The 12432-nt window shown below is 35.2% G+C and overlaps 1 protein-coding gene and 2 long non-coding RNA genes across 3 annotated transcripts; all 3 read right to left on the bottom strand.

Moving 5' to 3' along the window:
* Window positions 1-954: 954 nt before the first annotated feature.
* On the bottom strand, window positions 955-3057 carry LOC127084025 (uncharacterized). Its single transcript, XR_007788603.1, has 3 exons — window positions 2860-3057; window positions 2401-2460; window positions 955-1245 (listed from the first exon to the last, which is right to left on the bottom strand). It is a non-coding gene; the product is annotated as an uncharacterized LOC127084025 (long non-coding RNA).
* A 3324-nt stretch (window positions 3058-6381) lies between these two features.
* LOC127080273 (uncharacterized) lies at window positions 6382-8382 on the bottom strand. The gene has a single exon (XM_051020600.1). It carries the CDS (start codon window positions 8380-8382, stop codon window positions 6382-6384), a length of 2001 nt encoding a protein of 666 aa, XP_050876557.1.
* An 860-nt stretch (window positions 8383-9242) lies between these two features.
* Window positions 9243-11351, bottom strand: LOC127084024 (uncharacterized). Its single transcript, XR_007788602.1, has 3 exons — window positions 11143-11351; window positions 10684-10743; window positions 9243-9528 (listed from the first exon to the last, which is right to left on the bottom strand). It is a non-coding gene; the product is annotated as an uncharacterized LOC127084024 (long non-coding RNA).
* Window positions 11352-12432: the final 1081 nt, after the last annotated feature.

The following is a 12432-nucleotide window of genomic DNA, read 5'->3' as shown; positions in this document are numbered from 1 at the left end:
TAGTCAGCATGTCCCTTTCATGTCATACTCTTGCAAGAATATTAGGAGTGTCTGATGCGGCAGTGCAGGAGGAGTTTGGCGTCAACAAGGGTGCACATCTTCGTATGTCTTGGCTTTAGAAGACGTACAACGACCTTGTAGTGGCTGGGAGTTATGAGGATGTCGCTAAGGTGTACATGCTACATATAGTAACATGTACTCTCTTTATAGAAAAGTCTGGTGTTTATATTGATGTCCGGTACATGTGCCTCTTCAGTAGGATCGAGGACACCAATTGGGCCTAGGGTGTGTTGCATTGGAACTTTTGTATACAACCCTTGGAGTGGTGACGGTCTTTGAGACCAAACAGCTTGCTGGCTGTTTGAGTCTGTGACAGGTAAACTTGAAATTATTAGTTGTTGTTGATTTCTTATTTATTGTTACGAATAAAATTTCTTATTTTTTATGTGTTGTCTCTCTGTTTTGATATCATTGTTGGATATACGAGCATTTCCCTAGCATCTGTGACAAGAGGGTGCAACATTGCCTAGTGGGGTACCCACGGGCGAAGAGATGGAAGGCGAGGCAAACACATCCCAGTGGTGTTGTTGAGTATAGGAGGAAGCTCGATGCACTGACTTTAGATGATATCGTTTGGACACCATACACTGGTCATAGAGTCCAATGTGAGTTCGAGGAGTCATCATTGTATTCAGGTTATATGCGGTGGGAGACCATGGTTGCTAGAGAATTGCTTGAGAGGTGTCTGAGACAGTATGGTTATGTTCAGAGTATCACACGACCAGTTCCAAATATACCACATGCGCATTGATTGGTGGTTTCAGAGTAACTTCATAAGCTCCGGTCGTGCCTGAGACAGCCTATGTCCCATTAGTGAAATTCTAAAATAAAATACAGAAAATTTAAAAAAAAAAATTTAAATAACAAGACTGAATTAATTAAAATATACTACTTCACATATATATGCTTCAAATATGTTTTACATAAAGTTTGATACCGTTAAGACTAGTGGCCTTGCCACGTAGATAAAACTTAAAATAAAAGTACATGAAGAAAATCAAAAGAAAGCTTAACAGAAGGACCCCCCCAAGTCCAACATGACTGACACTTATACTGACTGTATATAATATTACGTACTAGTAACGATGTGATAAGCGTTTGACAAAACGCTAGCAACCTTCAGCCTTGACATTATCGTAATCTGTCACTCCATAGCCTTCCCTCCTAAAGGGTCTAGCTCGTCGCCTGATCGCCATAGATCAATCCAAAGATGCAAGACAAAAAGAATACAGGGCTAAGATTTACGTACAAGTTTAAAAGTGGGAATAGGATGTAAAATAGTAATATATATACATGACAACCACAATTATTCGAACAAGCGCATCTTTATCCCATATTTACCTATACTCTATAAGTATTTATTCTAATGCATCCTTGAACTATATGCTGACTCAGGCCACTAAACGCTGTCAAGGATACCTATCCCATTTACCAAGATCAGATATCACAAGACCACATGCCACCAACGTACTCCCAATTACCAAGAGCTACGCCACCTAACTTCACATGGAGTCCAGGTGTTATAAGTCGATCGTCCCCGAGGATTCAGGCCAAGACTCTCGTCTTGCCTAGCATGCATAAATAATAATCCCCGTCGGGATTGTAGGCGACTGATCAACCTCGTACGTCCCATACCGCACGGCAGTGGACTTATACATTCCTCAATGCAGGTCTATATGATCACTCAATCATTTTGTAGCAACGCTCAACTATAAGTATTTAGTTAATATTTGGGAAATATCGTATTAACCTTTCAGGTCATAGTTATTATCTCATTACTTCAGTTGAGTACCAAATCCATTAAATGTCTTGTCTATTTCTCCTTGGTGTGATCCTTGTCTCTATATAACTAGTTCAGTTTATACAGTGAATAATGTATGGTTGACTTCCCAGGTAAGAGAGGTGGACCGTAAAGGACATGGTCGACCAAGTCTTATCCTTAGCCAGAATCCAACCGAATACAACTACCCAATGTATCCAACTTCCCTTATTTCATTGGGGATCTAACACTTAATGTCCAATCAATGTTGTTGTTTCTCTCCTTAATAGATCATTTTCTTAGTCTATCAATCACAATCATTCAAGTATAAATAAAATAAACAATTAGACAATTAATCAAACAATGTAAGCACAATACAACCTCAAATTATCATAGATCATTCTTATGATAAATAATTAAGGTCGGCATAACCTCGCTTAGTGATTTGGGAAAATCATTATTCGAGAATAGGCTCTCCTTACTTATTTATCGCTGGTAGGGCTTGGGTCACCACTACCCACATATATATATTAAACTATTTTATGCTAACCGTCCCAACGTATACGAGACCTTGCCCCCACCTTTTGTTGTTGATCGTTGTTGAAAGTCCACGAGCGTTTTCTCTGATGTTTGCCCAGAACCTAATTTACGATAACCGTTGAATTGTACGAAATTTATAAAATAATTAGAATATAATTTACGGTTAAATAAACATAATCCCGTTACAAATTAAGATATTTATTTATTTAAAATATTTAATCATAACCTCCACTATATTTAAATCGTTATTAAACTCAAGTATAAATTAGACTATACTCCTGTTTGGATTTGTTTATTTTAGAAAATTATCAAGAGTGTATTCCTAATAACATTTTAATTTTATAATAATACTTGGGCATTATAACAACTTAAAATGGTAGAACTTATCTTGGACTTTATAAGTTCAATATCTCAATGTCTTAACGGAAATTTAAATCAACATCTTAAAATAACCTTTATATAAATAAAATAATTAAAATAATTAAATTATAACGACTTACCGGTTACTTATGAAAATGATTTGAGCAGAACTTTGACGTATCAAACTCCTTTAAAACTTTAGAAGAACTTTGACCCCAAAATAACTCTAAAAACTACAAACCGACACCGTGAAAACTTCGACAACTAAAACTAATATTTCTATATGAAGAAACTAGAGAAAGAAGAAAATGAAGAGGTAAGAAAGATGATTTGTGAATGAATGAAAATGGGGTGAGAAAGACCCCTATTTATACTAGTTGTAAGATATTAAAATAATGTAAATTTATCTCCTTTTGCCCATGCTTTCTAACTTTTCAACTCTTGCTAGTAAATATGTCTTTGTCAAATATTTACAAGTCTTGCATGAATAGTTTTATAGGTGTTCTAATATGACTTTGTGAAAATAGTTGGTGAGAAATGTGTGAAAGTTTGATTTTTCTACTATTTCATGACATATGATCATGTAAAATATTAATAGTAAAATAAAATATATTTCTTTTATAAAATGAAAGGATAAGTATCATAATAATAATAATAATAATAATAATAATAATAATAATAACAATAATAATAATAATAATAATAATAACAAGGGTAATTATTTAATACATTTATTAACTTAAGGTTATTATTAGTTTGTAGAGTAAAATAGTGATATTCAAATCAAATAATATAATAAAAAAATAATATGGATAATTAATTAACTTAAAATTAAGTATTTAAATGACTAATTTCAAAGTTTAGTTTGTAAAATAAAACGATGATATTCAAATTGAATAATAATATTAATAATAAAATAAAGAGTAATTAGTTGATAAATTAATTATTATAGCGGCTAGTTTCAATGTTTAGTTTGTAATAATTAGCGATGTTAAAGTCTCAATTATAATCATATATATTATTTAAGGTATGGAAAATTAGGATGTTACATTACCACCCCCCTTAAAAGAAATTTCGTCCTCGAAATTTAACGTACCTAAAACATATGTGGATACTTTTGACGCATGTCCTCTTCTCTTTCCCAGGTAGAATCACCAGTTACATCATCCCACAAAACTCTAACCAATGGTATCTGCTTTCCACGAAGTTCCTTAATTCGATGATCTAAAATTTTGACAGGTAAAGCCTCATATTCTAGGTTATCTCTAAGTTCCACACTTTCAGGCTCAATGACATGTGAAGGGTCAGGATAATACTTCCTTAGTTGTGATACATGGAATACGTCATGAAGATTAGACATGTTTGGCGGCAAAGCAATGTGGTATGCTACAGGTCCAATCCGTCGTAGAATTTGAAAAGGCCCGATAAACCTTGGTGTTAACTTCCTAGTTTTGATTGCTCGTGCGATTCCCGCTCTAGGAGTTACCCTAATGAACACGTGATCTCCTGCCTCAAATTCCAAAGGTCTTCTCCTTTTATCACTATAACTCTTTTGACGATCCTGTGCAGCTTTCATCTTTTCTCTAATAAGCTTAACCTGGTCTGTTGTTTGTTGCACAAATTCTGAACCCAATATTTTATTTTCTCCAACTTCATACCAACATAAAGGCGTTCGACACCTTCGTCCATACAATGCTTCATATGGAGCCATGCCAATACTTGAGTGAAAGCTATTGTTGTAAGTAAACTCAATCAATGGTAAGAACTCATCCCAACTTCCTTTGTGTTCAAGAGTACACGCTCTTAGCAGATCTTCTAACGACTGAATTGTCCTTTCTGATTGGCCATCTGTTTGGGGATGATAAGCCGAACTTAACCTTAGTTTGGTTCCTAGCTCTAAATGCAACTGACGTCAAAACTTTGATGTGAATCTGGGATCTCTATCACTGACTATACTTATAGGTATCCCATGTAATCTAACAATTTCCTTTACATATATTTGAGCTAGTCTCTCTAAGCTAAACGTTTGGTTGATGGGAATGAAATGTGCACTCTTTGTCAACCTATCAATGATTACCCAAATTGCATCATGCTTCTTCTGAGTTTTGGGCAAAGCAGTTACAAAATCCATAGCTATTCCATCCCACTTCCACTCCGGAATGTCTAAAGGTTGTAATAATCCAGCTGGCCTTTGATGTTCAATCTTTGCCTTCTGACATATCAAACAACTTTGAACATACTCTGCTATATCCTTCTTCATTCCAAACCACCAAAACATTTTCTTCAAATCTTGATACATCTTTGTGGCTCCTGGATGAAAACTCATCTTACTTTTGTGGCCTTCTTCCAAGATCAACTTTCGAATCTCCTGGTTTTGAGGTATACACAACCTTTCTCCAAACCTTAGGATTCCGTCACTCCTTATGTTAAAATCCCCATTTTGACCATCTTTGATAGTTTCCTTTATATTCATTAATTGGTCATCAAGTTGTTGTTCATCTTTGATCCATTTTAGATATTCATTAGACACGACAATAGTGCCTATGAACATACTTCCTTCACTGTGATGTACTCCTAAGTTTAAATCCACAAATTGGTTAATCAACTCTTCTTCCTTCAACATCATTGCAGACACATGAAGTGTCTTTCGACTCAAGGCGTCTGCTACAACATTGGCCTTTCCTGGATGATATTGTAACTCAAAATCGTAGTCCTTTAAAAATTCCATCCAACGCCTTTGTCTCATGTTTAGATCTTTCTGGTCAAATAAATACTTCAGGCTTTTGTGATCACTTAACACATTGAACTTTGATCCATAAAGATAATGCCTCCAAATTTTTAAGGCAAACACAATTGCTGCTAACTCTAAGTCGTGAGTTGGGTAGTTTCTCTCGTGCACCTTCAACTGTCTTGATGCATAAGCTATCACTTTCCTTTCTTGCATCAACACACAACCAAGACCTTGGTATGACGCATCGCAATACACATCGAATCGTCCTAATGGGTCCGGTAAGATGAGTATTGGTGATGAAGTCAATCTCTCCTTCAACTTCTGAAAACTTTCTTCACACTCTTTTGTCCATTCAAAGTTCTTACCCTTCCTCGTTAACTGAGTCATAGGCAAAGCGATCTTTGAGAATCCTTCAATGAACCTCCGATAATATCCAGCTAGTCCAAGAAAACTTCGAATCTCACCAACATTCTTTGGACTTTCCCATTTTGTTACTGCTTCGACTTTACTCGGGTCTACTGCAATACCTTCTTTACTGATAACATGACCAAGAAATTGTACCTCCTTCAACCAAAATTCACATTTCGAGAATTTCGCGTACAATTGGCGGTCCTTTAATATTTGTAGCACAATTCTCAAATGTTCTTCATGCTCTACCTCATTCTTGGAATAAATCAAAATGTCATCAATGAAAACTACAACAAAATGATCTAAGTACGACCTAAAGATCCTATTCATGTAATCCATGAATACTGCTGGAGCATTAGTCAAACCAAATGGCATCACTAAGTACTCATAGTGCCCATAACGGGATCTGAAAGCTGTTTTTGGAATATCATCCTCCTTCACCCTAATCTGATGATATCCAGACTTCAAGTCAATCTTCGAGAATATCGATGCTCCCTTTAACTGGTCCATCAAGTCATCGATTCTAGGCAAAGGATACTTGTTTTTTTACAGTAGCTTTATTAAGTTGTCTGTAATCTACACAAAGTCTAGAAGAACCATCCTTCTTCTTAACAAACAAGACTGGAGCTCCCCATGGCGATACACTCGGTCTAATAAATTCCTTCTCTAACATCTCGTCTAACTGTTTCTTTAACTCAGCCATCTCTGAGGGTGACATTCGATAAGGAGATATAGAAATTGGTCCAGTGCCTGGAACCAAGTCTATAGAAAACTCCACTTCCCTAACCGGTGGTAAACCTGGAACCTCTTCTGGAAAAACTTCCGGGAATTCGCAGACCACTGGAATATTTTCAAAACTAGGGGTTTCTCCTTCTGACATAGAGAATAACATCATAAATTTTTGGGTGAGAGTTTCCACCTTTATGATTTCTCCACTATCTTCTCCAAACGTTAAAATTTTCTTCTTGCACCCCAAGATTACATCGTTGGCTGATAACCAATCCATTCCTAAGATGACATCTAGGTCTTTTAGCGGGAGTACTATAAGATCTACTAAGAATCTTCTATTTTCTAAAATTATAGGGCAGTCTGCACAGACTGAACAAGTTACCATTCTTTCCCCCGATGGAGTTGTAATGGTCATCTTATTATTGAGATCAACAATTTCAAATCCCAAAATCTTCGCACAAGATGTAGATATAAATGAATGCGTAGCTCCTGAATCGTATAATACTGATACCAACTTATCTCCGATTAGACACATACCTTGGATTAACCCATCTGACTTTGAGATCTCGGCTCCTCTAATTGCAAATACTCTTCCTGTGGTTGGCTTGTTCTGATTTTGAGGTCCTTGACCAACATTTGGGCCTCCGTTCCTTGCTCTCCCTACATTGTTATTGTTTATTAGGATGCTCTTCTGGCTTGTTGGTTGGTTTTGTCCTTGGGGACAATCTTTGAGAAAATGGCCCTTCTGACCACAACGAAAACAAGCTCCAATGTTTCTATTTGGACAATCTTTGTTAAGATGTGCCCCTCCACAGCTGTAACACTTGAACATTAACCTCCTAGAATCCTGGTTATGATATGGTGTAGGCCTTTGATATGGCCTACCCCCTTGTTGGGTCCTTCCTCCATGGCCTCGGTTAAAATGGCCCTTGTGATTGTTGTTTCGGGTTGGTACTCCTGATCCATATTGATTCTTCCTATTGTCAATTCCTTCCAACTCCAAACATCTTTCTATCAGCTCACCAAAGCGCATAATATGCAGAGGTAGAACCGCCCTCTGGATATCATATTTCAATCCATCTTGATACTTTTCACACATCCATTCTTCCCTTGGATGCAAGCGGTAAAATTCAGAATACTTTAGCAAGGATTCAAACTTCCTAGTATACTCTCCCACCGTCATCATACCTTGACGCAGGTTCTGGAATTCTCTCTCCTTCTCTTTCCTACATAGCTTTGGAAAATACTTCCCCAAAAATTCTTCTTTGAATAAGATCCAATTGATCTCTCTTCCTTCCTCTTCCAATAATCTATGTTTTCCTCTCCACCAGGCTTCAACGTCGCCTGTCAGCATGAATGTTGCATATCCGACTCTTCTATTCTCTCTACAGTGAGTGAAAGAGAATATCTTCTCTATCTCTTGCAACCATTTCTCAGCACCCTCCGGATTAAAGTCACCACCAAACTGTGGTGGTTTACCTTTCAGAAACGAGTTCAATCCCGTATCTTCATGCACAGTTTCTCTTTGTTGTTGCTGAAAAAGTTGATGATCACGGGTGATTTGCAGGATTTGAGCATTTTGTTGTGTTTGAACTAACACAGCCGCAGCAAGTTCACGAACATCTCGAGTGTCAGCTTGAGAGTTCGTTCCAGTTTGGGAATGATCTTCTCGTCCTATGGGGATGTTAGCTACTCCTTCGGGAGTAGCTTCACCACTCACATTCCTACCTACACCTCTACTAGCACCTCTACCAGCACTCCTACCACGCCTCACGTTTCTGGCGTTCTGAACCATAACTTCCTGAAAAGGATAAGTTATTAGGTTCAATCATCCACAAGACATAAAGAACATAATAAATATGTATATTTATATCCCACTGAATGATTCATTGATAAGGATTTTGTCAATTCTCTCACATGCAATGTTATGTTTAATATGTTGAATTAATGCTTAACGTTAGTTATGGTTATATCTAGAATTTTGGCAAAGATAATCAATATTTAGTGTATAAACAAAAGCATATCAATTTATTCAATAACAACGATTACAAAAACCATGACCATGTTTCATTTAAAAACCTCTATTAATAAACCAAGCTAAGACTAGTAATGGTAGCACTATAATTATCATTATTGCTACGAAATCTTTACCTAATTCTTCATGCTTGATAATACCAATAAGAAACAAGATAATGACAAGAAGAGTGATGAATAAAAGAAAACATTTAGCCATTTGTAAGGTATGGATAAGTACTTTGAAATTGATATGAAAATAATGAATAGGTGTGAAGTATTTATATAGTGAATTTTGTGAAGTGTCCGTTACGTTACCGTTGGGTTTGTGACCGTTGGGGGAAAAAAAGAAAGAAGAATAAGTTAAGTGTGTTAAAGATGCTTCCTAGATCAATATATTAGAAGACTATCAAAAGGAAGACTCAACGCACAAAAGAAAAGTTATCATCCTGTTTGGAATCCAACTTGATACAGTCAGTATAACTCTAGACACTTACGGTCCGAGCTGAATCGACCAGCTCTGATACCATTAAATGAGACAGCCTATGTCCCATTAGTGAAATTCTAAAATAAAATACAGAAAATTTAAAATTTTTTTTTTAAATAACAAGACTGAATTAATTAAAATATACTACTTCACATATATATGCTTCAAATATGTTTTACATAAAGTTTGATACCGTTAAGACTAGTGGCCTTGCCACGTAGATAAAACTTAAAATAAAAGTACATGAAGAAAATCAAAAGAAAGCTTAACAGAAGGACCCCCCCAAGTCCAACATGACTGACACTTATACTGACTGTATATAATATTACGTACTAGTAACGATGTGATAAGCGTTTGACAAAACGCTAGCAACCTTCAGCCTTGACATTATCGTAATCTGTCACTCCATAGCCTTCCCTCCTAAAGGGTCTAGCTCGTCGCCTGATCGCCATAGATCAATCCAAAGATGCAAGACAAAAAGAATACAGGGCTAAGATTTACGTACAAGTTTAAAAGTGGGAATAGGATGTAAAATAGTAATATATATACATGACAACCACAATTATTCGAACAAGCGCATCTTTATCCCATATTTACCTATACTCTATAAGTATTTATTCTGATGCATCCTTGAACTATATGCTGACTCAGGCCACTAAACGCTGTCAAGGATACCTATCCCATTTACCAAGATCAGATATCACAAGACCACATGCCACCAACGTACTCCCAATTACCAAGAGCTACGCCACCTAACTTCACATGGAGTCCAGGTGTTATAAGTCGATCGTCCCCGAGGATTCAGGCCAAGACTCTCGTCTTGCCTAGCATGCATAAATAATAATCCCCGTCGGAATTGTAGGCGACTGATCAACCTCGTACGTCCCATACCGCACGGCAGTGGACTTATACATTCCTCAATGCAGGTCTATATGATCACTCAATCATTTTGTAGCAACGCTCAACTATAAGTATTTAGTTAATATTTGGGAAATATCGTATTAACCTTTCAGGTCATAGTTATTATCTCATTACTTCAGTTGAGTACCAAATCCATTAAATGTCTTGTCTATTTCTCCTTGGTGTGATCCTTGTCTCTATATAACTAGTTCAGTTTATACAGTGAATAATGTATGGTTGACTTCCCAGGTAAGAGAGGTGGACCGTAAAGGACATGGTCGACCAAGTCTTATCCTTAGCCAGAATCCAACCGAATACAACTACCCAATGTATCCAACTTCCCTTATTTCATTGGGGATCTAACACTTAATGTCCAATCAATGTTGTTGTTTCTCTCCTTAATAGATCATTTTCTTAGTCTATCAATCACAATCATTCAAGTATAAATAAAATAAACAATTAGACAATTAATCAAACAATGTAAGCACAATACAACCTCAAATTATCATAGATCATTCTTATGATAAATAATTAAGGTCGGCATAACCTCGCTTAGTGATTTGGGAAAATCATTATTCGAGAATAGGCTCTCCTTACTTATTTATCGCTGGTAGGGCTTGGGTCACCACTACCCACATATATATATTAAACTATTTTATGCTAACCGTCCCAACGTATACGAGACCTTGCCCCCACCTTTTGTTGTTGATCGTTGTTGAAAGTCCACGAGCGTTTTCTCTGATGTTTGCCCAGAACCTAATTTACGATAACCGTTGAATTGTACGAAATTTATAAAATAATTAGAATATAATTTACGGTTAAATAAACATAATCCCGTTACAAATTAAGATATTTATTTATTTAAAATATTTAATCATAACCTCCACTATATTTAAATCGTTATTAAACTCAAGTATAAATTAGACTATACTCCTGTTTGGATTTGTTTATTTTAGAAAATTATCAAGAGTGTATTCCTAATAACATTTTAATTTTATAATAATACTTGGGCATTATAACAACTTAAAATGGTAGAACTTATCTTGGACTTTATAAGTTCAATATCTCAATGTCTTAACGGAAATTTAAATCAACATCTTAAAATAACCTTTATATAAATAAAATAATTAAAATAATTAAATTATAACGACTTACCGGTTACTTATGAAAATGATTTGAGCAGAACTTTGACGTATCAAACTCCTTTAAAACTTTAGAAGAACTTTGACCCCAAAATAACTCTAAAAACTACAAACCGACACCGTGAAAACTTCGACAACTAAAACTAATATTTCTATATGAAGAAACTAGAGAAAGAAGGAAATGAAGAGGTAAGAAAGATGATTTGTGAATGAATGAAAATGGGGTGAGAAAGACCCCTATTTATACTAGTTGTAAGATATTAAAATAATGTAAATTTATCTCCTTTTGCCCATGCTTTCTAACTTTTCAACTCTTGCTAGTAAATATGTCTTTGTCAAATATTTACAAGTCTTGCATGAATAGTTTTATAGGTGTTCTAATATGACTTTGTGAAAATAGTTGGTGAGAAATGTGTGAAAGTTTGATTTTTCTACTATTTCATGACATATGATCATGTAAAATATTAATAGTAAAATAAAATATATTTCTTTTATAAAATGAAAGGATAAGTATCATAATAATAATAATAATAATAATAATAATAACAATAATAATAATAATAATAATAATAATAACAAGGGTAATTATTTAATACATTTATTAACTTAAGGTTATTATTAGTTTGTAGAGTAAAATAGTGATATTCAAATCAAATAATATAATAAAAAAATAATATGGATAATTAATTAACTTAAAATTAAGTATTTAAATGACTAATTTCAAAGTTTAGTTTGTAAAATAAAACGATGATATTCAAATTGAATAATAATATTAATAATAAAATAAAGAGTAATTAGTTGATAAATTAATTATTATAGCGGCTAGTTTCAATGTTTAGTTTGTAATAATTAGCGATGTTAAAGTCTCAATTATAATCATATATATTATTTAAGGTATGGAAAATTAGGATGTTACAGTGCCATTAGAGATCAGGCAGTTAAGGTTCAACACCCATCGGAGTGTGAGGATGGTTACTTATAGTGGTATCTCACTGTATCACACCCTCGCATCATCCCACCTACTGCTGATGCGGGGCCTTCTAGTGTTGGGGTACCTGTTGATAACGTGTCGTTGCCGCCTCCTGCAACTGATGTCGATGCCCAGTAGCGTCTTCAGATGATTGTAGTTATTATGGATAACCTCATGGGTTTGGTAAACTCAGATGGCGATATTTATACTGGATTATCTCGGGCTGCAGACATAGCCCGTGGGGTGCCTATTTAGACATCTTTTGTATATCATGGATTTCGTATATTATGTATTACTTGTATACTATTCAGACTTTTTCATCATAACTTTTTA

This window comes from Lathyrus oleraceus, chromosome 5, assembly GCF_024323335.1.
Source record: "Lathyrus oleraceus cultivar Zhongwan6 chromosome 5, CAAS_Psat_ZW6_1.0, whole genome shotgun sequence".
NCBI lineage: Eukaryota > Viridiplantae > Streptophyta > Magnoliopsida > Fabales > Fabaceae > Lathyrus > Lathyrus oleraceus.
The sequence above is the reverse complement of the archived record's forward strand: the minus strand, read 5'-3'. Positions and strand labels throughout refer to the sequence as shown.

Bases quoted from the DNA above. Each gene is read 5' to 3' on its own strand.
- LOC127080273 (XM_051020600.1), bottom strand. From the start codon at position 8,382: ATGGTTCAGAACGCCAGAAACGTGAGGCGTGGTAGGAGTGCTGGTAGA.